The 25,917-nt window shown below is 53.8% G+C and overlaps 6 protein-coding genes across 16 annotated transcripts in view; 3 read left to right on the plus strand and 3 right to left on the minus strand.

Moving 5' to 3' along the window:
• SPDYC (speedy/RINGO cell cycle regulator family member C) overlaps positions 1-5,431 on the minus strand; it is a 53,331-nt gene extending 47,900 nt beyond the window's left edge. For 2 of the 3 annotated variants that reach the window (XM_081532463.1, XM_081532466.1), the window contains exon 1: positions 5,330-5,431. In XM_081532463.1, coding sequence (XP_081388589.1) covers positions 5,330-5,381 — 52 coding nt within the window. In that variant the 5' untranslated portion in view covers positions 5,382-5,431. Of the gene's footprint in view, positions 1-4,264; positions 4,390-5,329 lie in introns of those variants that run through there. The other variant, XM_081532469.1, reaches the window with a different exon arrangement.
• SYVN1 (synoviolin 1) lies at positions 4,196-12,117 on the plus strand. Of its 6 annotated transcripts, XM_081532460.1 has the most exons (17): positions 4,196-4,278; positions 4,670-4,711; positions 5,972-6,120; positions 6,345-6,437; positions 6,525-6,677; positions 6,805-6,853; positions 7,274-7,377; positions 8,016-8,142; positions 8,239-8,338; positions 8,414-8,479; positions 8,575-8,691; positions 8,789-8,952; positions 9,230-9,358; positions 9,451-9,606; positions 9,693-9,879; positions 10,666-10,817; positions 10,893-12,117. In XM_081532460.1, the coding sequence occupies exons 3-17, from the start codon at positions 5,989-5,991 to the stop codon at positions 10,997-10,999; spliced, it is 1,836 nt and encodes a 611-aa protein (XP_081388586.1). In that variant the 5' UTR covers positions 4,196-4,278; positions 4,670-4,711; positions 5,972-5,988; the 3' UTR covers positions 11,000-12,117. The 6 variants fall into 6 exon arrangements, with proteins under 6 accessions (XP_081388586.1, XP_081388585.1, XP_081388583.1 ...); XM_081532459.1 differs by lacking the exons at positions 4,196-4,278; positions 4,670-4,711 and adding an exon at positions 5,067-5,331; XM_081532457.1 differs by lacking the exons at positions 4,196-4,278; positions 4,670-4,711 and adding an exon at positions 5,067-5,130 and having other exon boundaries at positions 9,693-9,902.
• MRPL49 (mitochondrial ribosomal protein L49) lies at positions 12,016-15,989 on the minus strand. 2 transcript variants are annotated; one of them, XM_081532471.1, is made up of 4 exons: positions 15,904-15,989; positions 14,417-14,561; positions 13,511-13,635; positions 12,016-13,399 (listed from the first exon to the last, which is right to left on the minus strand). In XM_081532471.1, the coding sequence occupies exons 1-4, from the start codon at positions 15,979-15,981 to the stop codon at positions 13,253-13,255; spliced, it is 495 nt and encodes a 164-aa protein (XP_081388597.1). In that variant the 5' UTR covers positions 15,982-15,989; the 3' UTR covers positions 12,016-13,252. The 2 variants fall into 2 exon arrangements, with proteins under 2 accessions (XP_081388597.1, XP_081388596.1); XM_081532470.1 differs by having other exon boundaries at positions 14,417-14,567.
• A 158-nt stretch (positions 15,990-16,147) lies between these two features.
• FAU (FAU ubiquitin like and ribosomal protein S30 fusion) lies at positions 16,148-17,763 on the plus strand. Its single transcript, XM_081532472.1, has 5 exons — positions 16,148-16,248; positions 16,515-16,597; positions 16,693-16,837; positions 17,363-17,418; positions 17,584-17,763. Exons 2-5 carry the CDS (start codon positions 16,523-16,525, stop codon positions 17,707-17,709), a joined length of 402 nt encoding a protein of 133 aa, XP_081388598.1. The 5' UTR covers positions 16,148-16,248; positions 16,515-16,522; the 3' UTR covers positions 17,710-17,763.
• Positions 17,764-20,022: 2,259 nt separating this feature from the next.
• ZNHIT2 (zinc finger HIT-type containing 2) lies at positions 20,023-21,374 on the plus strand. The gene has a single exon (XM_081532497.1). The coding sequence runs from the start codon at positions 20,082-20,084 to the stop codon at positions 21,333-21,335; it is 1,254 nt and encodes a 417-aa protein (XP_081388623.1). The 5' UTR covers positions 20,023-20,081; the 3' UTR covers positions 21,336-21,374.
• A 128-nt stretch (positions 21,375-21,502) lies between these two features.
• On the minus strand, positions 21,503-25,877 carry TM7SF2 (transmembrane 7 superfamily member 2). 3 transcript variants are annotated; one of them, XM_081532493.1, is made up of 10 exons: positions 25,690-25,877; positions 25,110-25,306; positions 24,941-24,995; positions 24,353-24,547; positions 24,170-24,273; positions 22,835-22,954; positions 22,577-22,745; positions 22,401-22,481; positions 22,191-22,313; positions 21,503-21,898 (listed from the first exon to the last, which is right to left on the minus strand). In XM_081532493.1, exons 1-10 carry the CDS (start codon positions 25,736-25,738, stop codon positions 21,738-21,740), a joined length of 1,254 nt encoding a protein of 417 aa, XP_081388619.1. In that variant the 5' UTR covers positions 25,739-25,877; the 3' UTR covers positions 21,503-21,737. The 3 variants fall into 3 exon arrangements, with proteins under 3 accessions (XP_081388619.1, XP_081388621.1, XP_081388620.1); XM_081532495.1 differs by lacking the exon at positions 24,353-24,547; XM_081532494.1 differs by lacking the exon at positions 22,401-22,481.
• Between the last annotated feature and the right edge of the window lie 40 nt (positions 25,878-25,917).

Consider the following 25,917-nt stretch of genomic DNA (forward strand, 5'->3'; position numbering starts at 1 on the left):
GTCATCTGAATTAAATTCACCCATTCCAGTCCATTTTAGTTCACTGATTCCTAAAATGTTGACGTTCACTCTTGCCATCTCCTGTTTGTCCACTTCTAATTTACCTTGATTCATGGACCTAACATTCCAGGTTCCTGTGAAATGTTGCTCTTAACAGCATCGGACTTGACTTCCATTACCAGTCACATCCACAACTGGATGTTGTGTTTGCTTTGGCTCCATCTCTTCATTCTTCTGGATTTATTTCTCCACTTTTCTCCAGTAGCATACTGGGCACCTGCTGACCTGGGGAGTTTATCTTTCAGTGTCATATCTTTTTGCCTTTTCATACTGTTCATGGCGTTCTCAAGGCAAGAATACTGAAGTGGTTTGCCATTCCTTTCTCCAGTGGACCACGTTTTTGTCAGAACTCTCCACCATGACTCATCCATCTTGAGTGGCCCTACACAGCATGGCTCATAGTTTCAGTGAGTTAGACAAGGCTGTGGTCCATGCGATCAGTTTGATTAGTTTTCTGTGATTGCGGTTTTCATTCTGCCCTCTGAAGGATAAGGATAAGAGGCTTATGAAAGCTTCCTGATGGGAGAGACTGACTGTGGGGGAACTGGGCCTTGTTCTGATGGGTGGGGCCATGCTCAGTAAATCTTTAATCCAATTTTCTGTTGATGGGCAGGGCTGTGTCCCCTCCCTATTATTTGATGACATCATCCTTATGGCAGAAAGTGAAGAGGAGCTAAACAGCCTCTTGATGAAGGTGAAAGAGGAGAGTGGAAAAGCTGGCTTAAAACTCAACGTTCAGAAAACTAAGATCATGGCATCTGGTCCCATCACTTCATGGCAAATTGATGGGGAAACAGTGGAAACAGTGAGAGACTTTATTTTCTTGGGCTCCAAAATCACTGCAGATGGTGATTGCAGCCATGAAACTTAAAGATGCTTGCTCCTTGGAAAAAAAGCTATGACAAACCAAGACAGCATATTAAAAAGCAGAGACGTTACTTTGCCAAAAAGGTCCATCTAGTCAAGGCTACGGTTTTTCCAGTAGTCATGTATGGATGTGAGAGTTGGACCACATAAAGAAAGCTGAGCGCCAAAGAATTCATGCTTTTGAACTGTGGTGTTGGAGAGTCCCTTGGACTGCAAGGAGATCCAACCAGTCCATCCTAAAGGAAATCAGTCCTGAACCTTCATTGGAAGGACTGATTCTGAAGCTGAAACTCCCAATACTTTGGCCACCTGATGCAAAGAACCGACTCACTGGAAAAGACCCTGATGCTGGGAAAGATTAAAGGAGGAGAAGGGGACGACGGAGGATGAGATGTTTGGATGGCATCACCGATTCAATAGACATGAGTTTGAGCAAGCTCCAGGAGTTGGTGATGGACAAGGAAGCCTGGCGTGCTGCAGCCCATGGGGTCACAAAGAGTTGGACACGACTGAGCGACTGAACTGAACTGAAGTAGTATTTTTTAATTTTTAATTTCTGATTGTTTACTACTAATATTTAGAAATGTAGTTTCTCTTGCATACTGACCTTCCATCCTACACCTGCTGAACTCACTTAGTTCTAGTGGCTTTCCTGTGGATTCCTTGGTGGTGGTTTAGTCACTCAGTCATATCTGACTCTGTGCCTCCATGGACTATAGCACACCAGGTTCCTCTATGAGATTTCCCAAGCAAAAATAGTGGAGTGGGTTGCCATTTCCTTCTCCAAGGGATCTTCCTGACCCAGGGATTGAACCTGGGTCTCCTGCATTGCAGGTGGATTCTTCACCAACTGAGCCACCAGGGAACCACTTAGTAGTATCTATGTAGACAATAATGTTGACTGTGAACAAAGACAGTTTTTTTTTTTTTTTATAAATTTATTTATTTTACTTGGGGGCTAATTACTTTACAATATTGTAATAGTTTTTGCCATACATTGACAAGAATCAGCCATGGGTTTACATGTGTTCCCCTTCCCGAACCCCCCACCCACCTCCCTCCCCCTCCCATCCCTCTGGATCATCCCACTGCCCCGGCCCCGAGCCCTTGTCACATGCATCGAACATGGAATGGTGCTCTGTTTCACATATGACAATACACATGTCTCAATGCCATTCTCCCAGAACGTCCCACCCTCACCTTCTCCCTCAGAGTCCATAAAATTGTTCCATGCATCTGTGTCTCTCATTCTGTCCCGCATATAGGGTTATCGTTACCATCTTTCAGATTCCATATATATGCATTAGTATACTGTATTGTTGTTTTTCTTTCTGGCTTACTTCACTCTGTATAATGGGCTCCAGTTTCATCCATCTCAGTAGAACCGGTTCAAATGTATTTTTTTTAATGGCTGAGTAATATTCCATTGTGTATATGTACCACAGCTTCCTTATCCATTCATCTGCTGATGGACATCTAGGTTGCTTCCATGTCCTGGCTATTGTAAACAGTGCTGCGATGAACATTGGGGTACACGCGTCTCTTTCAATTCTGGTTTCCTCGGTGTATATGCCCAGCAGTGGGATTGCTGGGTCATATGGCAGTTCTATTCCCAGTTTTTTAAGGAATCTCCACACTGTTCTCCATAGTGGCTGTACTAGTTTGCATTCCCACCAACAGTGTAAGAGGGTTCCCTTTTCTCCACACCCTCTCCAGCATTTATTGCTTGTAGACTTTTGGATAGCAGCCATTCTGACTGGTGTGAAATGATACCTCATTGTGGTTTTGATTTGCATTTCTCTAATAATGAGTGATGTTGAGCATCTTTTCATGTGTTTGTTAGCCATCTGTATGTCTTCTTTGGAGAAATGTCTGTTTAGTTCTTTGGCCCATTTTTTGATTGGGTCGTTTATTTTTCGGGAATTCAGCTGCAGAAGTTGCTTGTATATTTTTGAGATTAATTGTTTGTCTGTTGCTTCATTTGCTATTATTTTCTCCCATTCTGAAGGCTGTCTTTTCACCTTGTTTATAGTTTCCTTTGTTGTGCAAAAGCTTTTAATTTTAATTAGGTCCCATTTGTTTATTTTTGCTTTTATTTCCAATATTCTGGGAGGTGGGTCATGGAGGATCCTGCTGTGATTTATGTCGGAGAGTGTTTTGCCTATGTTTTCCTCTAGGAGTTTTATTGTTTCTGGTCTTACGTTTAGATCTTTAATCCATTTTGAGTTTATTTTTGTGTACGGTGTTAGGAAGTGTTCTAGTTTCATTCTTTTACAAGTGGTTGACCAGTTTTCCCAGCACCACTTGTTAAAGAGGTTGTCTTTTCTCCATTGTATATTCTTGCCTCCTTTGTCGAAGATAAGGTGTCCATATGTGCGTGGGTTTATCTCTGGGCTTTCTATTTTGTTCCATTGATCTATATTTCTATCTGAACAAAGACAGTTTTATCTCTTCTTTTACAATCTGTATTTTTTTCCCTTGCCTTAGTCTCCTGGCCAGGACCTCCAGCACAATGTTGAATAGAAGTGGGAAAAGCAGACATCCTTGCCTTGCTCCTCATCTTAGAAGTTGTATAACTTGTTGGCATAAAATTGTTCATGATACTCTCTTATTGCCCTTTTAGTATCTGTAGAATCTATAGGGATGTCACCCCTCTCAATCGTGGTATCAGTAATTTGTGTGGGGGAGGCAACTCGGTGACAAGTTAAACTGGTCAGGCCAGCTCAGGTTAACACGTGGTGGTGAAGGTGACTGAGGCTAACAGTATGGGAACTGAGTTTGACAGATCCGGTGTCCATCCCAGGACTTGCTAAATCTCTATACCTCAATTTCCAACATATAAAATGAGAATGTATAAAATAAGAACACATAAAATGCAATGCAGAAGACACAGGAGACGCGGTTAGAACCCTGGGTCGGGAAGATCACCTGGAAAAGGGCTTGGCAACCCACTCCAGTATTCTTGCCTGGAGAATCCCCTGGATAGAGGAGCCTGGCGGGCTACAGCCCATAGGGTCGCAAAGAGCTGGACACGACTGAAGCGACTGAGCACCGAGTACAAAACGAGACCAGCACCACGTAGCTCATCAACTTTAGTGGTTGATGATTAAATGCGATGACGGAGCTCTATCCTGTCAATGAGCAGACTGGGCTGGCTGATGACAGCCCAAGATGTGGCGAGCCGTGGCTACGGCGGCCCAGGACAGAACTATTAAGAACAGCAACGCTGTAGGCTTGGGGAGGGGTGCAGGCACGCGACAGTGAAGTCGCTCCTTTTGCATAGACACTCCCATCGCAAGGTGAACCGGAATGAAAGGTCTATCTCCTACTCCTGTACCTGTACAGTCCCAGGTACACCTTCCTTTCGCGGCGCAGCAAACGTTCCCCTAGGGCAGACTCAGAACACCCGCCCACGGATTGCGCCCTCTCTACTCTCTACCCTCTGGGGCTGGAGCTAGCCCTAGGCAACGCCACCTTCCGCCCCTAGCAACGGCTCAACTGCTTTCCTCTTCCTACAGGCCAGCAGTTTCACTTCTTTTTCTGATTGGTCCGCGTAACTCTATTTTGAGCAATCAGTAGCAGCCACGGGGATCTAACTCACTCCCACCCAATTTGGGGGTGATCTAGGAGGGAACACGTTTTTCTTTTCTGCATCCACTTCTCTGAGAAAGCACCTAACTTATCAAACTGTTGTGAGTCCCCTTGGAATGAGTCTCTAAGACATCCTGTTTATTTCTCTCAGGCCTGTAATGTCTTTCCCTTGCCGACGCAGCCCCTCCGAATGGTACGGCCCGCACGACTCCCCTCCTGCCCTCCTCGCCCGCTAGGAGCTTGGAGAGCCCGAGTCCTCGGCTAAGTGAAGTCCACTCAGCGGCGGAGACGCTACCATCTGTGCTTAGTAAATGGGGAGACTAATCTTTTCCTGGTTCCCCTCTGCCGCTCAGACCACCTCTCGCCTCTCTCATCTGTGGCGCGAACCGTAGGCGCGAACCCCAGACGGGTGGTGGGACTGCCGCCCCCGGCGCCACCCGCAGCGCGGGCAGGGGAAGGGGGCGCGTGGTACGACCCATGCCCCGCCCCGCCCCGCCGGAAGTGAGGTGTCTCACCCTCCAAGTTCCGGCTCGCAGGGGGTGGGGAGTGTTGTTAACCGGAGCCGCCTCCGCAGTCGCGGGCATTGAGCGGGCTCGCGGTGCTGGGCTCCTGGTGAGTGGGCCGGGGTCGGGCCTGGGTGGTGGTTGGAGTCGGGACCTGGGCTTTCCCCCTCGAGGCCTCCGGGATTGACGCGCCCCCTCAGCCCCGCCGCCCGCTGTCGGCCTGTCAGCTGGCCGTAGACGGGCGCCCGCGCGGCCGCTCTCCCGGAGGCCCGGCCCCGCCTGCGACGCTCGCAGCTCCTGGCGCTTACAGGTGCGCGGCGGTGGGGGCGACCCGGGCCCCTCTTCGTCCCTCTCCTGCATCCTGACGGTCGGCCGTTTCTCCGGTGCCCCGAGTTGACACTGCCCCGGGCGAGTGGGGGTTCCAGGATTCCAGGCTGACGTACCCCGCCCCGCTCCCGCGGGGTGCGCGTCAGAGCTGCCCACCCTGGCCGAGCTGTCACCGGCGCTGCCCCTGCCCGGCTGCGCCCCCCAGCGCCTTGGCTTCTCCCAGACCAGGCGGCCCGTTCCCGCTTCTGGAGGTTTCTGCTTTTGCAGCCCACCCCATCAAAGTCACTTTTAGGGGCAAAGGGAGCAGGTCCCTCCTCCGACTTTGCTGCCTTTCCTCATTTTTCCCTAGAGGCGGCGGTCTGGCAGGCAGCGTGGAAAGAGCCCTAGATTTGAAACAGAACTAACCCAGGCTCCAGGCCTTGCGTCAGTGTGAGCACTTAACCCCTTTGAGTTTCGGTCTTCTAATTTGTAAGATAGGGGAGCATATGCTATTCTTGACGCGATGATGGTGAGGACGAAGTGAGGTTTTCTTTCCTTTCTCCTGTTTAACAACACTGCATCTCAGGCACGGTGCTAGGTTTGCATGGTATGGGCATCAACAATTCTTTCCTTTCCCCTTGCAGGTCCTCAGGCCAGGGCAATGTTCCGAACTGCCGTGATGATGGCGGCCAGCCTGGCGCTGACCGGGGCCGTGGTGGCTCATGCCTACTACCTCAAGCACCAGTTCTACCCCACGGTGGTGTACCTGACCAAGTCTAGCCCCAGCATGGCAGTGAGTTCAGGGCTCAGGGAGGGAGGAACTCCCTGGGAGGGAAGGAGGAGTCTGCTTGAGACAGAGGTGGGGCTAAAGGTCAGGTAGGTAGGAGAAAAGAGAAGAGGTGCCAGACCTAATTTGAAACCAATTGTGATGGGGATGTGGAGAGGTTCTTGAATGATGAGCCCCGGACAGAACAAGGCAGAAAGTGACCTCAAAACATGGCCTCTCTTCACTCCTAGGTCCTGTATATCCAGGCGTTCGTCCTTGTCTTCCTCTTGGGCAAGGTGATGGGCAAGGTGTTTTTCGGACAGCTGAGAGCAGCAGAGATGGAGGTAAGATGTTTATGGCTCCAAAGGTGAGGGGCAGGGAGCTGGGCAAACAGTGTCTGAGTTCCATATCCTCCCTTGTTCAACTTCCAGCACCTTCTGGAACGTTCCTGGTATGCTGTCACTGAGACTTGTCTGGCCTTCACCGTCTTTCGGGATGACTTCAGCCCCCGCTTTGTTGCTCTCTTTACTCTCCTCCTCTTCCTCAAGTGTTTTCACTGGCTGGCTGAGGACCGTGTGGACTTTGTGAGTTGGGTCAGGGGGTTTTCTGGAGCAGAGTGGCTGGAGGGCAGACTCGTGGAGTGAGGACTGGGTTGGGGGTGTGGGGTGAGCCCCAGACTTCCTGACAGGCCCCCTCTCTGCTCTGCCTCAGATGGAACGCAGCCCCAATATCTCCTGGCTCTTTCACTGCCGCATTGTCTGTGAGTGAGACCCATGGGAGTGGAGAGGAGGGAGCTGGAGGGAGAAGAGGCACCATGAAGGACTGGAACATGAAAAATCATTAACCATGGAGCATACCATAGAGCACAGGCCGCCCACTCCACCCACAGCTGTACAGGAAAGATAATTTAGGAAGTTGATTTGCATCATCTCTGCCCTGTTCCACTCCAGGGCTTCTCAACTGCCTGGCCCCTTATTAGCTCTTTGCCTCCTCACCTGGAGCTTGGGCCGCCCTTAGGCAGAACCAGAGATCCCAGGGGGCCGGGTTCAGTGGAGTGTGCCCACCTGACTAGATGGCTGGGGCCATGGTGGGCTTGAGGGTGGGAGCTGTCTTGGAGCAGGAAGTGGCTATCAGGCCCTGGGCTGACCCCCCCAACCTCCCATTTGGGGGGTCCCCACAGCCCTTATGTTTCTCCTGGGTATCCTGGACTTCCTCTTCGTCAGCCATGCCTATCACAGCATCCTGACCCGAGGGGCCTCTGTGCAGCTGGTGTTTGGCTTTGAGGTAAACTGGCTTGGGAGGTTGGGAGGACAAGCCTGAGGTGGCACTGCACGTGCCTTGAATCACTTCACAAACCTTTACTGAGCACCTGCTCTGTGGCCAGCCCATGTGGGCCACCAAGGAGCAGCTGTCAGTCAGTCCCAGCCCTGCCCACTACACCTAGAAGAGTGGATAAGGCCTAGAAAGGCATGTGTGGAGGAGCCCTGACTTGCTGCTCAGGGAAGGCTTCCTGGAAGTTGATGCCAGAGGAACTGGCTGTTAATGGACAGAAGGAATTAACCTGATGGACAGCTGGGAAGGCGTGTCCAGTGATGATGGTTCATGTTTGTTGAGTGCTTTCTGTATGCCGGGCCCTGTGCTGAGCACTTGACCTGCATCTATTTTTATCAGCAAAGCAACACTGTTACACAGGAGCAGTTAATTCTGTCATTGACAGACATGCAAACTGAAGTTCAGAGTGGTCTAGTGAGTTGCTGAAAGTCACATCAGCTAGGGAGTGGAGAAGCAAGGAGGACCTTGGTGGCGTCCAAGCCTGTGCGTGTACTGTGGCACTCACTCCGCGGTGCACAGGCCCGGGGATAGCAGAGTTTGGCTGGAGCAAGGGGGCTGCATTCTTATGTTCCCTATCTGCCCCCCCACAGTACGCCATCCTGATGACCATGGTGCTCACCATATTCATCAAGTATGTGCTACACTCCGTGGACCTCCAGAGTGAGAATCCCTGGGACAACAAGGCTGTGTACATGCTCTACACCGAGCTGTTCACAGGTGAGAGGAGCCTGGACCTCCCCAACCCGTACTGGCATCCCCAGCCCTGCCTACCAAGTCCTGTGACCTGCCACACTCTGTCCCCCTGATGCCCAGGCTTCATCAAGGTTCTGCTGTACATGGCTTTCATGACCATCATGATCAAGGTGCACACGTTCCCTCTCTTTGCCATCCGGCCGATGTACCTGGCCATGAGGTAAGCCTAGCTTGGCCCTGCCACACCTTCGACCCCTCCCCCAGTCTCCCTCCTCCACTGAAACTGTCCTTTCAGGCAGTTCAAGAAAGCTGTGACTGACGCCATCATGTCTCGCCGAGCTATCCGTAACATGAACACACTGTAAGTGGGCCTGTCCCAGCTGCTCGCCCAAGCTCTGGCCCAGCTGCCCCGCGTCCAGCTCTGGTCTTGACGTGCCCTTGGCCTGTTCTGACCAGGTATCCTGACGCCACCCCAGAGGAACTGCAGGCGATGGACAATGTCTGCATTATCTGCCGAGAAGAGATGGTGACTGGTGCCAAGAGACTGCCCTGCAACCACATTTTCCATACCAGGTGGGAGAGGCCCAGAGGAGCCTGGGCATCAGGGGTGGCTCTGGAAGGCAGACCCCCCCCAGGGACCTGCCAACCATTGCCTGGTCTTGACCCCCAGCTGCCTGCGCTCCTGGTTCCAGCGGCAGCAGACCTGCCCCACCTGCCGTATGGACGTCCTTCGGGCATCGCTGCCAACCCAGTCACCGCCGCCCCCTGAACCTGCAGATCAGGGGCCGCCACCTGCCCCCCACGCCCCACCACTCTTGCCCCAGCCCCCCAACTGTGAGTGGCCCCTTCATCTGGCCATCCAACACTGTTGGGTACTTGCCCTGGACTGGGAATGGGAAATCCTGAGGTGAAACAGAATCCCTGCCCTCTAGAGTGGGTGGGAAGGCTGCGAGGGCTGGTCACAAACATAGATGATTGCAGTCACAAGTGATGTGTGCTGAGCTCAGAGAGGGCCTGGGAGAGCAGAGGACAGAGGACATCCAGACCCCTGCCTGCAACCTGGATCTATCTCAGTTTGGACCTTTTCTCACCACCAGTCTTCTCTCTGCAGTCCCCCAGGGCCTCCTGCCTCCCTTCCCTCCAGGCATGTTCCCGCTTTGGCCTCCCATGGGCCCCTTTCCACCTGTCCCACCTCCCCCTGGCTCAGGAGAAGCTGTGGCACCTCCACCCACCAGTACAGGTGAGCCCTTTGGTACCGCATCAGCCAGGGGATGGAAGGAAGGGAAGCAGAGGCCCGTCAACACTTGCTGACTTCCTGTTCTTGCTCTTCAGCTGCTCTTTCTCGGCCCAGTGGAGCAGCCACAACTACAGCTGCTGCTGCCTCCTCTGCCCCAGCACCTGGCCCTGCCTCCGCCCCGGAGGCCAGCCCCGCCCCCGGCTTCCCCTTCCCCCCTCCGTGGATGGGCATGCCGCTGCCTCCACCCTTTGGTAAGTGGGGCCTCTCCAGGGGTGGTTTGGAGAGGTGCGGGGTGTCAGGCCCAGGCAGCCCAGGCTGAGCCTCTCTCTCCCTTCAGCCTTCCCCCCGATGCCTGTGCCTCCCGCAGGCTTTGCCGGGCTGACCCCAGAGGAGCTGCGGGCTCTGGAAGGCCATGAGCGACAGCACCTGGAGGCCCGGCTACAGAGCCTGCGCAACATCCACACGCTGCTGGACGCCGCCATGCTGCAGATCAACCAGTACCTCACCGTGCTCGCCTCCCTGGGGTACGTCTACACCTGGGGCCAGGGTGGGCGGTGGGGGTGTGGGGCTGCCAAGAGAAGGCCCCCAGCGGTGGTTCTCAGCCCTTTTTTCCTGCCACCCTCTGACACCTGTTGATTCAGGCATTCTACCTGTAGGCACACCCAAGGTGTCAGGGTTCTTGGTGTCTTTTTATCCTGCCCCTGCACAAGGCCTGTCTGGATCTACAGAGAAGTGGGATTTATTAAAGAGCTGACCTGAATCTTGTTTCTTTATACTTTCCTAAAGTCAGATTCCTCATAATTCCTGGTACTTCAGTTTTATCATGTACACCCTCTTGACACGGTGACACTTATGACTGAGAATCACTGCCCTTGACCTGAGACAGCAGATAAACTCACCTGGAGCTAGCCTGGCCCGAGTTCAAGTCCTGATCCTATCACTCACTCACTTTGTGACCTTCGTTACCTTATTTGAATAGAGGTGTTCTAATTCCTGTTCGCAGGGGACGTGTACAAAGGGCCTGGTGCCCAGCAGTGTCAGTACAGACTTGGAGGGGAGCTTGAGTTTGAGACTCGTATGCTTTGTGGGTTATTCTTGGTTGGTCTGGAAGGTGCCTGGCACTTCAGATGGGGACTCGGCAGTGTGACAGTGAACACGGCCTGCAGTCCCTGCCTGCACGTGGTTTACGGTCTGTGGTACAGAATTCCAAGGAGTCACACAACACGTGTTCACTGGCATCTGCTGGTGAGAGGCAAAGTCTGTCTAGTCAGGCCAGGATGCCACGCCCTCCTCTTGTCCCTTCTTCCTAGGCCCCCCCGGCCTGCCACCACAGCTAACTCCACTGAGGAGACTGCCCCTACCACTGTCGCTGCTGCCTCTTCCACCAGCGTCCCCAGCTCTGAGGCCACCACTCCATCCCCGGGAGCCTCCCCACCAGCCCCTGAACCCGAAAAGCCTTCAGGTAGTTGCGGTCAGCCCCCGGGGAGTGGGCCAGGGGACTTCTCTGGGTTCCACTTCTGGACCTCTCTGTCCCCAGCTCCTGAGTCAGCAGGCACCGAGGAGCTGCCTGAAGATGGGGAGCCTGATGCAGCGGAGCTGCGCCGCCGCCGTCTACAAAAGCTGGAGTCCCCTGTTGCCCACTGACAACGCCCCAGTCTTGACCTGTCCCCTCTCGAGCAGCCCTCGCTGGGACACATCCTGCCACCAAGTGCCAGCTCCCGCCCTCCCTGCACCAGGGAGTAGTAACCCCCAGCTCTGAGGCGGAGAAGGTGGCACCCTAGACCAAGTGGAAAGAGGCTGGAGGCCCCAGCTGACCCCAGCCCTTACAGTCCCCTGGCAGCCATGGGGATTTGGGGTCACTTCCAGGCTTCCTCTCCAACCCTTCAGCCCTGTATTCTGCTGGGCCCATGAAGGCAGAAAGGTGCAGCATCTGAGATGCCCTCTGATCCCCCAGTGCCCTCCTGGGAGAAGGGGCCGCCCCCGAGCCCCCCTTGTGTGTGGAGTCATGCTGCAGTGCCGAACAGTATTAGCTCCCGCTCCCAGTGTGGACTCAAGGGGCTGGAGGCAGGCCAGGAACTTGCTCCTGGGCCTGCCCGCCGAGACTGGCACCTCACCTCTTTTCCTACCTAAACTCTCCGGAAGCTCTTTGCGGTGATCTGCTGTGCCCTTTGTGCCCTGTGGCACTTCCATGTCTTACTGGCAACCACACAACTCAGGGAAAGGAGTATCTGGGGGTGGAGGGGCAGGCAACAGCACTGAGGGGCCCTGCTCTGCCCCTCCCCCCCGGGCCCTTTTCTCCCTGTAGTTTGTTTAAGGTGAGACTCTGGTCTCACCCAGCAGGCACCGGGCAGCCTCACTCTAGGCTGAGAGCTCCTATGTCTGCTTCTGAACCACTGCAAGCCTCAGAACCTATGGAAAGGCCACTTCTTAACTTGCAGAATTTTTCTTGAGTTTAGAAGAATGGAGTTACTTCGTTGCTATGTCTTCTGGCTTAAATTTTGAATTGGAATGCCTGACCCCAGGAAAGGGGAGCAGGAGTGCTGAGCTCCTCATTTTTCCAGTTTAGAAAAAGGCTCTGGGCCAGGCAGGGCCCACAGGAGCCAAGGCCTTGCCTGCCCCTGTCTTTTCCCCCTTGGTTTTATGTTACACGAGTTGCTGGAGACAGTTTCAGATGATTATTTAATTTGTAAATACTGTACAAATTTTAATAGCTTAAATTGTATATACAGCCAAATAAAAACCTGCATTAATGACTGGTGGAACTGGTGTGATAGGATTGGTGTGCCACACTCCCTCTTTTTCTAAACTCAGGTTGTAGACTTGAGAGTGGCCTGGAATCTGTGGGTTTATTTATACAAGGCAGTACTGTCCTTGGGCAGTGTTGAATTATTAAGGTCTTTGGAAGATATACCCATTTTACATATGAAGAAACTGAATCCCCAGAGAGGGTTACTCTGCCAGAGGTCAGAGCAAGTAGGGGAGCCATGCTTTGAACCCTATATTGAGCCAGCTTGATGCTGACGTGGGGGTGGGGTGGGATCTCAGGTCTCTGGCCTTTAGGACTCCCCAGGTGGGGCAAGTGTGAAGGTTCCTTGGCTGGGGCAGGACAGGATGATAGGGACAGAAGGTCAGGATCTTCTTGCCTCAAGCACCTTGTCCAGCCTTGATACTAGGTCAGCAACCTGGGAGGGATTGCTGTGGGCTACGCCAGGAACTTTCAAGGAGCCCTGCAGGCCAGCTAATCACTTAGCTTCTTGGAGCTGGAAACCAGTCAGGTCCAACTAGAATACAGAATAAGATGGAGGCCACTTTTTACCTCTCCACAGGTAAAAGGAATGAGCCCAGGGTCTGACGTGCATGGCACTTGGAACTGAAGACCTCCAGGATCTGTGTCTGAGTCATCCTGGGTTCTCGGTAGCCTCTACCAAGCCAGGTATGACCTAGAAGAAGGGCTCAGGGATTTTTTGCAGCAGTGAAGGTCTGCGGGCCAAGGAAGAAATGTGCCCAATGCATCTGCCCTGGGCTACCCTCTGGTAAACCGGGCTGGGCTATTGCTTTCAACAGAGGGGCAGTTAACAACCTCTAAAGCTTGAGTAGCTGAAGTCAAGGAGCTCCAATGAAGGGAGAGCAGGATCACGCCAAAGTGGGGAAGGGGGGCAATTAACACTCCCCTCTAGCTTGGCTGTTTCTGGTGGGTCTCCAATGTTAGACAGCCCTCCCCCAGTGCTGGCACCCATAGAGCCCCATTTCCTCCTTTATGCATGCACGGCCTGCTCCAAAGCCCTCAGCCCTGGTCTCTGTACCCCCTTTTTCCTTGTTGCTCCAACAGCCTCCTCCTGGGATCCCCGGGACTCCAGTCTGAGGGGGACGCTGTCATGGAGGCTGCTCAGCTGGGCATCAGAAGCCCTTCTCCAGGAGCCAGGCTTTGAGCTGCTGATCAAAGTAGCCCTTGATCCGAAGGGTACCAGTCACCTCATTGACCTGAGTGATAGGTGTCTTCCCCAGCAGTGGGCTCAGAAAATCTTCCACATCCTTCTGCAGGGCCTGGGGGAAGATGATGGATCAGGCCTGGTCAGAAGACCCTTCCCTCCAGAGGCTCCTGTCCCTTCAGCCCTGAAAGGTCAGAAATGGACCCTGACCTACCCACCCACTTACCCAAATGTCCCCCTCCACCTTCCGGATCACAGTCATCTGACGGTTTCCATGCGTGATGTCCTTGTAGACTGGGATGTTGTGCATCCGAGAGCGCCGCACGAAGTAGGGCAGGTTGGGTGGGGGGTCTGTGACAGAGAGGGACAGGGAAAAGTCAAACGTCCTCAGACTTCCTTGCCTTTCTCCTCAGTGTGTAGAGGGTCAGTGAACCCAATGGCAAAGCCACCTCCAGACTTCAGATCAGGAGACCTGCTCTTTCCCTACGTTTAGTGCCAGGATCAGCTTGTTCACACTGGTACCTCAAGGCCCAGCACAGGCCTGGCACCAGCAGGTGCTGAAGAAGAAACTAAGTCGGAGGCTTTGCCTCCCTGGATCTTTGGGTCCCCCTCTGGAGCCAATCGTTGCCCTTCTCCACTGGGTCAGGGAGGCTAAAATCAATCTGGCACAAAGAAATGGTGACTTACAAGAACTGAATACCTAGCACAGGCCGAGCTCTGCACAATGCACTTTATGTGCTGAGCAGATGATCTCTATTTTGCTGAGACTAAGGTTGGGAGAAGCTAAGCAACTAGATCATACTGGCAATGCATGGCAAAACCAAACTCGCGGAAGCAGAACTGCCCAACTCGCAGGCTATGTTCTCAATTATGGCTGAGGTGGAAGTTTTTGGGTCATCTCGCTATACTTCACTTTTCCCACATGAGAAGACCTCACCCCAATAGTGTGAATGGATGGGTCCTACTAAAACAGGTATCCAATCCCCGGCCCTTTGTTGAACCTAAGATGCTAGCTCTGAGTGAACTCAATATAACCCTCTGGGGAGTTGAGAGCCTGGGCCAGGGCAGACAGACCACTAGGGAGGGGGATGTTTCCCTGCACCCTTCAAGCCATCCCCATCACCCAGCTCACCTCTAGGGGGCTGCCAACCACAAGGAGTGGGATAATGTTCATGCTTTGGGGGCTTTGGGATGCTGGTGGGGGGTAACAGGCGCTCCACAAAATGGTATTCATCCACAGACTCCAGGAAGCCGGGGTAATCAGAAGTCCCCTGGGTCTGGCTCTGAGACAAAAAAAAAAAATCTCCATCAGCTGGCAGAACTTCAGTTAAGTAGAAAAAGGAAACATTACAGGCAAAGAGAATAGTATAAATAAAACGCTGGAGTTTAAATAGTATAAATAAAAGACCGCTCACTGCGCTGCTACCGGTTTCCTGGGGTCAGGAGGTAGGAAAGCACCAGACTTGAGTTTGCCAGGCTGCAGGGTACAAGTCTGAGGGTACAGGGTTACCCTCAGGGTACAAGGCTGAGGATATGATGGTTAGTGCCACGGACTCAATAGGCATGAATCTGAGCAAACTCCGGGAGATAGTGAAGGACAGCAAAGCCTGGTGTGTGCTGCAGTCCATGGGGTCGCAGAGTGGGACACGACTTAGCGACTGAACAACAAAGGGTACAAGTCAGGAACTCTGAAGGGCCTGCCTCTCACGATTTTTGTGGGACTCAAATGAGAAGTGTGTGTATACCTCTGGAAAGACGAGTAACCCTAGGTCTGACCAATTCGGCATTTTTCAATATTTTAGTTTCCTCTGAGTATTCTACTGAAATATTCTACCTCTGGGTTAGGGACTTTCAGCAATCGTGATAATTTCCCACTCACACTCATCTGAAGTGACCTTCCCTCACCTGGAACATTTCACACACAAATTCATATGGACACAACCAGACACTAAGTGCTTATGGGTACTGTTTTCACTTAATTCTTTTAATTCGACAAGTTAGGGGTTTTACTACCTCCTATGTACATCCAAGATAGATTAAGACATCAGCAAACATACCTAAGGTCACATTACAGTCTGTCCCTCCATACTTCTCCCAACAGAAAGCCCGGGCTCCCAGGGTTACAATGAGAATGAAAAGATGAAGCGGCCTATATATCTTGAGTCCTAGGTTCCCAAAAGTGTCGCCAATGATCTGGGGCCAATCCTCACCCTCTGGAACGGCTTCTTCAAAAAAAAAAAAAAAAAAGGAGGCAGCCAAAAAAAGAAAAAACTAGGCAGCCAGCCAGAGTCGGATGTGCTGATTAACTCAAGTTGTCCTGTTAATTTAATTAACTCAAGCTGTCCTCCAATCATATTTCGATCCTGTTAACTTAATTAACTCAAGCTGTCCTCTAATCATATTTCAATCCTGTTAATTTAATTAACTCAAGTTGTCCTCCAATCATATTTCAAGCCCCACATTCGCAAATGCGCTCCATACCCTGCAACCTTCTCTGTCAATCTTGTATCTGAGCTCCAGAAAAGTGCCCCCTAGGGAGGGACGCAGTTTTTAGATTACAAGGCACACAGTGAGCCTCACACCTAGCCCTCTGCCCCCAGCTCCAGGATCAGCTCTCACCAGTCGCCGTAATCCGCAGCCCGGCGGGACACCGGTTCTCCAGCCCCGCAACACAAACCGACACACAGTCGCCGCCATCTTGAACTGTCCACCTAACTAGCTTTCTGAGCGCGCAACCAGCCTGGTCCCACCCCTTCCTGTTCGCCCCGCCCGGGACCGAGAAGGCGCCTGCGCAATCATAAAGAGGCGGAGCCAGAACGGCTTCGGGATGTACAAATATCAGAGGCCTCGGCGGTCGCTCCTCAGTGACGTGACACGCAGCAGGCGGAAAGGGCGTGCGCGCCCTCGCTTCTTCCTCTTCCTTGACTCCATCTTCGCGGTAGCGGCAGCGGTGTCGCGATCTAGGTAAGAGTTGGGCTACGGGTGGATCGGAAGGACTTAATAGCAGATTGGCCTCGAGGTTAGAAGACGCAGAAAAAACAGGGAACGAGGGACTATTCTTGGGGCTGATTCCCGTCGGTCCTCCCTGGCAGTTCGGGCCTTACCCACGTGAGACCCCGAGACCACCTACTTCCCGGCGCAGTCGTCCCCGGCCGCCCACCCATTTACCGATCCTCCTCTCTCCCAGAGTATTTCTTCTCTTAGAAACCACCCCTCTCTCTTTTCTTTAGTCGGCAACATGCAGCTCTTTGTCCGCGCCCAGGAACTACACACTCTCGAGGTGACCGGCCAGGAGACGGTCGCTCAGATCAAGGTAAGACTCCCTGATGCCCTCTGGGGCTTTTGTGTGTGTGTGTGTTGTTCATCCTCGCTTCTTGCGGGAACGCTGAACCTTGTTTTTCTCCATAGGCTCATGTAGCTTCGTTGGAGGGCATCGCTCCAGAAGATCAGGTCTTGCTCCTGGCTGGCACGCCCCTAGAGGATGAGGCTACTCTGGGCCAGTGTGGGGTGGAGGCTCTAAGCACTCTGGAAGTAGCCGGCCGCATGCTTGGAGGTGAGTTGGGGAGGGCTGTCTTTTGAACCGCTTGTAAGCTTATGGGTGTAGAGTGTGTCCTCAGTTCAGGGTGGTTCCTCTTGTTTACCTCCCTCAGAAGGAACTTTTGAGCCGTCCATGGGAGACTGAGCCAGAGTGTAGTTCTGTTTCAGTCACTTACCAGGTAGACCCTTGTCTGTGTCCTAGTTTCCTCGCTAAAACTGGGAGGTCAGACCAAATCACCAAAGTGTAAGTGTGTCCCATTTTTTGCGACCCCATGGAGTGCAGCACACTAGGCTTCCCCATCCTTCACTATCTCCCGAAGCTTCCTTAGGCTTTGTTTAGTCAGGAGCTAGAAAATTCTGAAGTGACACCCCAGAATGTACCAGACTAGACATTCTTGGTCAGAGTTCAAATCTCTATGACTTGGTTTTCATTTCTTCTTGGGCCCATCTTGCCTTTAAAAGCTTAAGTTGAGGGAAAAAGGATTTTGCTGGGTGGTGCCTTCTTGTTCTAACTGCTTGCTGCCCTCCTTTCCCACTACAGGTAAAGTCCATGGTTCCCTGGCCCGTGCTGGGAAAGTGAGAGGTCAGACTCCCAAGGTAAGTGAGAGTGTTAGTGGTGGGGTTTGGACTTTTGTTTTTTCTGGCACAGTTAAGCCAAAACCCTGGGCTCTTGCCCTGTTTGGTTTCTTTGTTCTTGGCAATGAGCTAGAGGGAAGGCATAGGAGAGGCAACCTAGGTCTGATCATCCCTCGCTTTTCCCAGGTGGCCAAGCAAGAGAAGAAGAAGAAGAAGACGGGCAGGGCCAAGAGGCGTATGCAGTACAACCGGCGCTTTGTCAATGTCGTGCCCACCTTTGGCAAGAAGAAGGGCCCTAATGCTAACTCCTAATGCTTACTCCTCTGTAATCTTGGCTTTCTCTAATAAAGCCACTTAACCCAATCATATCATTGTTTCATCTTCATTTCCAGGGCCTGAGGGAACAACGTGGTTTCTAGGCCTAGTGGTATGAACAGGCCTCACTTTGGTTTCTTGGCATTGTGAACTCAGTGACTGGACGGGAGTGGAAGAGTGGTAAACATGTTTTAAAAAAACTTCCTGTGAAAATTGGTAACCACAGATGCCAGCCCTTTGGGGAATATCAGTCTAGTATTTTCTCTGAACTTGGAACAGGTGTGGCCTTACTGGAGGCCAGGTCAGGAATCTGGTCTACCCTAGGTTTAGAAAGGGTTGCCTGATCACATTGGCACTGCAGTGATCATTTGTTGTGATTTCTTGACTGGCTTTGCTAACCTAATCATAGACCTCACAGGTGAAGTTGCTTGGTTGATGGGTTCAGTGTTTCTAGAACTGGAGTTATCTGGAGCTGATTAAAGTTTGCTAGAAACACATGCATACACATTCATTCATTCTGCTAAGGTTTTTGAACCTCCTGGTTCTTGGGATACAGCATACTATTGGGCTCTAGACTTGGACTGTCTTGAGTCTGGATCCTTGTTCCATTTATTCACTGACTGTCTGGCTTTTTTTTTTTTTTTTTTGCAATAACTGTTATGCAGCTTATGGGATTCTGGTTTCCCAACCAGGCAACCAGGGCTCGAATCCATGCCCTGCAGTGAAAGCACTGAGTCCTAACCACTGGACTGCCAGAGAAGTCCACTGCCATCATCTCCCAGATCTATATAAAGTGTTTAGATCAGCTCCGGCCATCTAGAAAAGTACACAAATGTATTGGCTATTTTTGTCTTTTATAGTGAGCTTTCTAGAAAGACACTGGCCCCATCTCTTTTAGGAATTTAGTGGCTTGTGAGGAAAGCAAGAAAACTAGTTGTAAGTGTTGTGGTCATAGAAAGTAAGCAGGGTGCTGTAATGAAAGAGGGAGTGAGTGATGGACAGATAACTACCCTAGCAAGGTCTCTGAGGATGGGATGTGTGAGACCTTAAACAGGCAATGATTAAGTGGTGAGACGGTGAATTTCAGCCAGGAGAACTCTGCGGCGGTGTGTAGCAGATCCTGCAGGGTCTTGTCAGATGTGGAGAGGAGTTTGGTTTCAGTCCAAATGCAGGTCAGGGTTTTTAAGTAAGGGCCTGCTGGGATATGACTTGTGATCTTTCTCTGGCTGACTCTTCTGGAGGGCTGGCAAAAGGAAACCAGTTAGGCTGGTGTCATCTAATTGAAGAACAAGTAGCTTAGACCACCAGGGGCAGTGTGGGTGTGTGTGCACTGTTGCTCAGTCATGTCCGGCTGTTTGCAACTGTAACCTGCCAGACTGTGTCCATAAGAGTTTTCCAGGCAAGAATACTGGAATGGGTTGCCATTTCCTCCTCCAGGGGATCTTCTGACCCAGGGATTGAACCCCTGTCTCTTGCGTCTCCTGCATTGGCAGGCGGATTCTTTACCACTAGCTACACCTGGGAAGGGGGGATGCAAAAATGAGCAGACTCTTCAAATCCATCCAGATCTTGGTAAGGAAATAGATGATCCATATTGAGATAAAGACAAGGTATTTTAAAGGTAGAACTGACTATTTGTGGGACTGGATATGAGTAAGAAGGCACCAAAGAACCAGAGCTTTCAGGGGTGCCATAAATCGAAGCTTCACAGCTTTTGGCACAGTTGGTGAGTCATCACCCCCAGTCTACCACAAACTCAGCTCCATTAGGATAGGTACCCCGTCTCATTTTGCTCTTCGGTATATTTTCTTTAGAAGTCAGAGAGGAGCTCAAATATTTGTTAACGTTGCTTCCTCAAGAGGAGAAGTGCCCCCAACACACCCTGTCTAGGCTAAGTACCCCTCCTTGGTCTTCCTTTCACTCTCCTTCCACTCTTCCCTAGTAGAATGGCTGCCCCTCCAGCGCAGGGACGCCTCATCTCCCATCGACTTGGCACAGTTAGTGGCCCAGAGTAGGTCAGGTCAGGTCAGTTCAGTTCAGTCGCTCAGTCGTGTCCGACTCTGCGACTCCATGGACAGCAGCATGCCAGGCTTCCCTTTCCTTCAAGTTAAGATTAGGTTTTGCCAAAGCGCTTTATAATGCTAGAAGTAACCACTAGGGGGCGGGCTGGTACCGACCGAGCTCCCGGCAGACGCACTTTTCCTGCGCTCCCACCGCGCAGGGCGGGGCTACCTCATCAACGGCTCCTGTGACGTATCGCGGGTCAAGTTGGGGGCGTGGCTTGACCTCCGAATGCGGCCGGAAACTGTCGAGAAGCTCTTTGACGAAGCGCTCCGTCGGGCTCGCAAAAAGGCCGAGAAGCGCCGGAAATGTCCGATCTGCAGCGCGAGTGCGTTCCTTGGTGGTGTGCTGCGCCAGTTGCCATGGAGCCGGCCGGGCCTTGTGGTTTCTGCCCCACTGGGGAGGCCCAGCCGGCTCGCTACACCTGCCCTCGCTGTAACGTACCCTACTGCTCGCTGCGCTGCTACCAGGCGCATGGCACCTGCGCCGAAGAGTTCTACCGTGACCAGGTGCTGGGAGAACTGCGCGGCCGCAGCGCCTCGCCCAGCCGCCTGGCCACCGCCCTGCGCCGCCTGCGTCAGCAACGTGAGACCGAGGATGAGCCCGGGGACGTAGGCCTCAGGCCTGGCCCGGCGCCCGGGGGCCTCTCAGGACTCTGGGAGCGGCTGGCCCCGGCCGAGAAGGTGGCCTTCGAGCGGCTGCTGAGCAGAGGCGAGGCCGGTCGGCTGCTGCCCCCGTGGCGGCCATGGTGGTGGGGTCGCGGGGCCGGGCCGCGGCTTCTGGAAGAGCTGGGTGATGCCCCAAGCGGTGATGCCGAGGAACTGGAGCCCTCCCCCGCAAGGATGCCGCCGGAACCCTTGAGGGATGAGCCCGCGGCCGTCGAGCTGGTTCTTGGAGACCTCCCCGGGCCCTGCTCTCCCGCCGTGCCCACCCGGATCCCCGCGCTGGCCAGCCTGAGCAGGGCCCGGGCGTCGCCGCTCGTGCGCTTCCAGCTGCCCAACGTGCTGTTTGCCTACGCACACACTCTGGCCCTGTATCACGGCGGCGACGAGGCGCTGCTCTCAGAATTCTGTGCTACGCTGCTCGGCGTTTCCGGAGCCCTGGGCGCCCAGCAAGTCTTCGCCTCTGCCGAGGAAGCCCTGCAGGCCGCAGCCCATGTGCTGGAAGCAGGCGAGCATCCCCCCGGACCTCTGGGCACACGGGGTGCCATGCGCGAAGCCGCCCGTATCCTGCTGGGTGAGGGCCCGGCCAACCAGAAAAGCTACACGCTGGCAGCACTGGGTGACCTGGTGCAGACCCTGGGCCGGGCCCGGAAACAAGCTGTGGCCCCGGAAGAACGAGATCGCCTCTACCGAGCCCGAAAGAAATGCCAGTTCCTTCTGTCTTGGACCAACGAAAATGAGGACGCCCTCACACCCCTGGCTCTAGACTGTGCCACGGCCCACCGAGCCCACACTGTGGCGGCCGAGGAGGTGGCAGCCCTCACGGGGGAGCTGGAGCAGCTTTGGGGAGGCCCCCTGCCACCTGCCCGGAGGACTCTCATTGAGGAGCTCCCTGGTTGAGCTGGAGACCCTTTGTCATTAATAAAGCTGTGACTGGTCTGCCCTGTCGCCAGTGCCCATTTCTGAGTGGCAGTTCTCATGCCACCGTCCCCCAGACTCTTCTTGATCAGGGCTGACCCAGTCAGTCTTTAAACACCCCCGCCCCAGAAAGGAAGAGAAGCAGCACCAAGGATTCCAGCTGTTTATCTAAGGAGGAAGAGCAGCCCCCCCACTCCATTTTGGAGTACTGGCTCCATTTCCCCCTCGCTCCAGCCACCTAGCAGGCTGTTCATCCCAGTGTTTTGGAGCTCAGCGCAGGGTAGGCTGCAGGCCCTCGTGTTCCAGGTGCATCCAGCCTCCTGGTGCCGAGTGAGCTGGCAGCTGGGCAGGCACGTGCCCCAACCTGGGGTGTCTTGAGCTGCCTCAGTAGACATAGGGCACAATTCGGTAGGGCACACGCCGGCAGTATTCGTGCCAGGCCAGGCCATACTTCTGCAGACACTGCCGCTCATCCCGGTCCTCACGGTGCACCAGCAGCACAGTGAAGTAGAGGAAGTAGAAGTAGGGCAACAGGTGGAACACCCCTGTGGGGAAGAGTTTTTCTCCTTTCAGCCAGCCTGCCAGTTCACAAACGTTTCCATCGCTAATGGCTCACAGGGGCATCAGCTCAGTGCTGAAAGGGCCAAAGTCTGCAGGGAGAGCTGGCATGCTAGGCTGTCCCAGAGGTCTGCCCCAGCCACACCCTGAGTGCATCCCCAGCTCCTTGATTACTCCCTCCACTGGGGTGCAGCCCTGTTCTCCATTCCTCACCCAGACTGGCCATCCTCTACCTTGGCCCCCCACACACACACTTGTGACCCCTCTCAAATCACTCACCGCACGGCAAGGACCAGGCCAGAGCCATGATGAGGTCTCCAAGGTAGTTGGGATGGCGGACCATACCCCACCACCCGGACACCAGCAGCCGTCGCCCTGTGGCTGTAGAGATGGTCTCAAGGTCTGGAGAAAGACACATAGCGGGATGGGGGAACCCTTGGAAGTCCAGTTGCCCCATCTCACTCATAGCACCCCAGAAACCCAGCTCACCAGCCACTCTAGGATCAGAAGGATTCTTTCGGAAGGTGTTTTTCTGAGAATTGGCTCCACGGAAGATGTAGTAACCAACAGCTGGGGGAAAGCATGAGCAGGTGGTCAGGGGCCTTCCATCTGACCCTGACCCACTACCCACAGGAGAAGGAGAATGCTGCTCCTTCCCGACTGACCATTGATGAGGCAGATGAGTGAGGCCAGAGGCCACCCCAGAGGCTGTGGGTGATACAGCAGGAACTGAGCCTGCAGGCTGTAGGTGAAGGGTACCCAGGCAAGGTCCCCAAAGGCCAGCATGAAGCCAAATCCGTCATGGATGATGTCCATGGTGGTGAGGACTGCCTCCTGCAGGGACAGGACCCAGACACACTGGCTTAGTCCCCACAAAGTCCTCAGGAACCCTCCCCTGCCTCCCCGGCCCCGTCCTGCCTCACCTCGTACCAAAGGGCGTCACCCACATACAGTAGCTGGAAGCCATTGACCAGCCACATGGCCAGTGAGGGACTCCCCCGAAGTTCTGCTTCCTGCATCAGCAAGGCCAGGTTGATGAGGACCTGGGGGTTAGGCGGAGGGTGAGACAGGGTAGTCCATCCCCAGTCCATTTCTACAAAGGTGACAGCGCCTGGAAAGGCAGCAACCAGCCTGTCCCCTTGTCTCAGCTCTCCGTCACTAACTCTCCAGGCCTGTGTTGAGTGGCTCCAGCCCTGTCCCCAGGGGCAGAGACACTGCGTTTGTCCACTTCCTGACCTGTTTTTTCTTGCCTTGTCCTGCAGTATTTCCTTTGGGAGAGCAGCATAGGGAGCAACTGGACACTTCAGGCTTGAGTTAAATCAGACCTGGTTTTGAATCTCAGCTTTGCCACCTGGGCAAGCTGCTCACCCTCTCTAAAGCCTCCTTTCCCACCTCCACGTAGAAAATGGAGATAAAAAAAAAAAAAAAAAAAAAAAAAAAAAGAAAATGGAGATAATCATGGACATAATGTGTATGCAGTGCTCAGCATGGTGTGTTTGGCCATAGTAAGTGCTCAGTAATGACTAGTTGGTATCGAATCTGTACTGAGCACCCCCATTCTGGTAGCACTGGGCTTGGTGCTGTCAGGCTACCAATTCTAATCCTCACCATAATCTTGGGAGGAAGCTCTTACTTTTCTCCATTTCACACATGAGGAAATAGCCTCGAAGGCCAGGATCCAGGCCCCTGATGGGCACACAGCATTCCTCCCGCCTCTGGATGAAGCAGTTTCCAGGGTGATGGGGACCTTGCCCAAGAGACCCTTCAGGAGATCATGACCACAGACCAGTATGGGTGATTATAAACAAAAAACACAGTTGGCCTGTTGTCAAGACAGGCCACCAGCGATGGACAGGTTGCTAAGTCCACTGACAAGTTTGAAGTTCTGCACCATTCTGACCTCTAGCAGCACAGAATCATCTCTTCGAAATAGATTTTGCACTTGACGGCTTTATTTAAAATTGTTTCTCCTAATTCCCTCCGTGCTTTTTCCTCATGGCATCCCCTGACATGTGACATATTTTATTCCTATTAGAATGTAGGCTTCATGAAGACAGACATTTTTTTTTTCTTCCCTGTAACTATGTTTTTCTTTTGTCTCCCAGTACCTGGAGCAGTGCTTAGAGCACATGATGGACTCAACAAATATTTGTGGAATGATTAATGACATGTCAGCACAATTTAGGCCCTGCCCTGCCCTGCTCACCCATCCCACCCCTCCCCTTGGTTAGAGGCCCACTTAGCCATGCCCAGCATACCCAGCTGATGAGGCCAGGCCGCAGCTCGCAGAAATATTTGAAGTCAAAGGAACAGATGCGAGGGTTGAGCTCCCGTCCCAGGAAAAAGTCGTAAATGAGATTGCCTGGAGAATAATGGCGGGTGAAGTTGCAAGCCAGCACCCCCATCTGCCTTTATCCTTACCCAATTGGGACTCCTCTCACCTGAGTTCCCCCCAGGTGCCAGGGCCGAGGCAGGGGCTACCAGAGCCTTCAGATACAGAAGGAGGCTGAAGATGAAGGCGGTGAGGGTGGCCGCAAATGCCAAGGGCAAGAGCATTTCCGGGAGCGCACTCAGGGGCAGCCCAGCTGACACCCCCAGGCCCACCAAGAGGGCTGTCAGCACCAGGGCCTGGAAGCCTGAACCGCAGCACATGGTGAGTCCTGGGATTGAGACCCTCCACCTCTGCTGCCCCCCAACCTTAAACACACACACACACACACACACACACACACACACACACACACACACACACACACACACACACTCTCTAAAGCTCAGGGGGTCGCAGATCAGACACTTGGGCTCTTGGAGGGTCACCTCAGCCACTTCTCTGAGTAGCAGCAAGTGCTAGGAATGGAGGAAGGAGGGGTGTGGAAAGGACCAATGAAACCCCCATATCTGTCCTGGACGTAAAAGAGGCGCAAAATAAAGAGTTTGGGGTCGCGGGCCCATCTCCATGACCTTCCCATTGGGCCTGGGGCTCCACCCCCAAACCCGCAGCTCCACGCAAGGACCCAGCCCCCAGGCACCGTTAATGGGGTAGCGCAGTCGGCTCTTGTCCTTCAGTTCCTGCCCCTCAGCCACCTGCGGGCACAAAGCAGTTCTGATAAGAGTTGAGGGGGCCTTTCCTTCTCGCCGAGCCCCCGCCCTCCGCCGCCTCCCCCGCCTCCCCCGCGCGTTTGCGAGCTGAGGCCACACCTTGCGCGCCGGCAAGAGGTAGAGCGCCGCCTGCAGGCCGAGCCAGGTGAGACACAGCAACAGCGCCCAGGGGCTCCACAGCTCCTCCAGTCCCGGCAGGTAGGGGGGCGGGCCCAGGAGGCGCGCTGGGCCCGAGCGGGCCACCAGTAGCAAGTGGAACATAGTGACCGGGAGCAGCAGCATCAGCGCCGCGGCGCCTGGGGAAGGGGGCGATCGCGTCCGGGGGTCCGCTCTCCGGCTCTCCCTGATCCCAACAGGCACCCTGTCGTATCCAGGGCCCCCTGGGCATTCTCACTGCCGTCTTCCATATCCGGTTCTCAGCCCTTGGTCCCCGTTCTCCGACTTCTATCTTGCTCCCCTCGAGGACTCCGCTCCTGTTTCCCCCAGTCGGCCCAGTCCTCCACTGCACAAATTCCCAGCTCTGCAGCCCCTTCTCCAGACACTCCCCTGCAAACCCCTAGATCCCACTGCCTCCCGATAACCCTCAGTCTTTCACCCTCAGATCCCTGTTCACAGCTCAACCCTCCAGTTCTCCCTCTAAGTCTCAGGCCTTAAGCACCCCCTCTCTCTGTCCCATTACCCAAGGGTCCTCCGAATTCCAGCGGGGCCCGAGAGCCCTGAGGGGCCATGGTCTCCGCTGCGCTGGGGCTTGGAACCTCTCAAACGTCTGTCAAGGAAACACAGCCCACCCCATCCCCCGGGAGATGGGCTGGCTGCCGAGGAGGACCGAGCCCAGCTGGGCTTGCACCTGTCTGGGCAGCAGACAGCGACCGCTTTTGTCCCGAGGTCTTTAAATGGACCCGCCCCC

Source organism: Giraffa tippelskirchi, chromosome 10, assembly GCF_054371585.1.
Source record: "Giraffa tippelskirchi isolate mGirTip1 chromosome 10, T2T-mGirTip1v1.2.pri, whole genome shotgun sequence".
Taxonomy (NCBI): Eukaryota; Metazoa; Chordata; class Mammalia; order Artiodactyla; family Giraffidae; genus Giraffa; species Giraffa tippelskirchi.

Excerpts from the sequence above, each read along its gene's own strand:
- TM7SF2 (XM_081532493.1), bottom strand. The coding sequence starts at position 25,738 with ATGGCCCCTCAGGGCTCTCGGGCCCCGCTGGAATTCGGAGGACCCTTG. Across the intron at positions 24,274-24,352 it reads GGCACCTGGGGGGAACTCAG|GCAATCTCATTTACGACTTT; the intron begins GTGAGAGGAGTC and ends ATTATTCTCCAG. Across the intron at positions 22,746-22,834 it reads GTGACGCCCTTTGGTACGAG|GAGGCAGTCCTCACCACCAT; the intron begins GTGAGGCAGGAC and ends CTGTCCCTGCAG.
- MRPL49 (XM_081532470.1), bottom strand. The coding sequence starts at position 15,981 with ATGGCGGCGACTGTGTGTCGGTTTGTGTTGCGGGGCTGGAGAACCGGT. Across the intron at positions 14,568-15,903 it reads GCTGCGGATTACGGCGACTG|AGCCAGACCCAGGGGACTTC; the intron begins GTGAGAGCTGAT and ends TTTTTGTCTCAG. Across the intron at positions 13,400-13,510 it reads AGGTGGAGGGGGACATTTGG|GCCCTGCAGAAGGATGTGGA; the intron begins GTAAGTGGGTGG and ends ATCTTCCCCCAG.
- SYVN1 (XM_081532457.1), top strand. The coding sequence starts at position 5,989 with ATGTTCCGAACTGCCGTGATGATGGCGGCCAGCCTGGCGCTGACCGGG. Across the intron at positions 6,438-6,524 it reads TGAGAGCAGCAGAGATGGAG|CACCTTCTGGAACGTTCCTG; the intron begins GTAAGATGTTTA and ends TTCAACTTCCAG. Across the intron at positions 8,480-8,574 it reads ATCCGTAACATGAACACACT|GTATCCTGACGCCACCCCAG; the intron begins GTAAGTGGGCCT and ends TGTTCTGACCAG.
- FAU (XM_081532472.1), top strand. The coding sequence starts at position 16,523 with ATGCAGCTCTTTGTCCGCGCCCAGGAACTACACACTCTCGAGGTGACC. Across the intron at positions 16,838-17,362 it reads AGCCGGCCGCATGCTTGGAG|GTAAAGTCCATGGTTCCCTG; the intron begins GTGAGTTGGGGA and ends TTCCCACTACAG. Across the intron at positions 17,419-17,583 it reads TGAGAGGTCAGACTCCCAAG|GTGGCCAAGCAAGAGAAGAA; the intron begins GTAAGTGAGAGT and ends CGCTTTTCCCAG.
- ZNHIT2 (XM_081532497.1), top strand. The coding sequence starts at position 20,082 with ATGTCCGATCTGCAGCGCGAGTGCGTTCCTTGGTGGTGTGCTGCGCCA.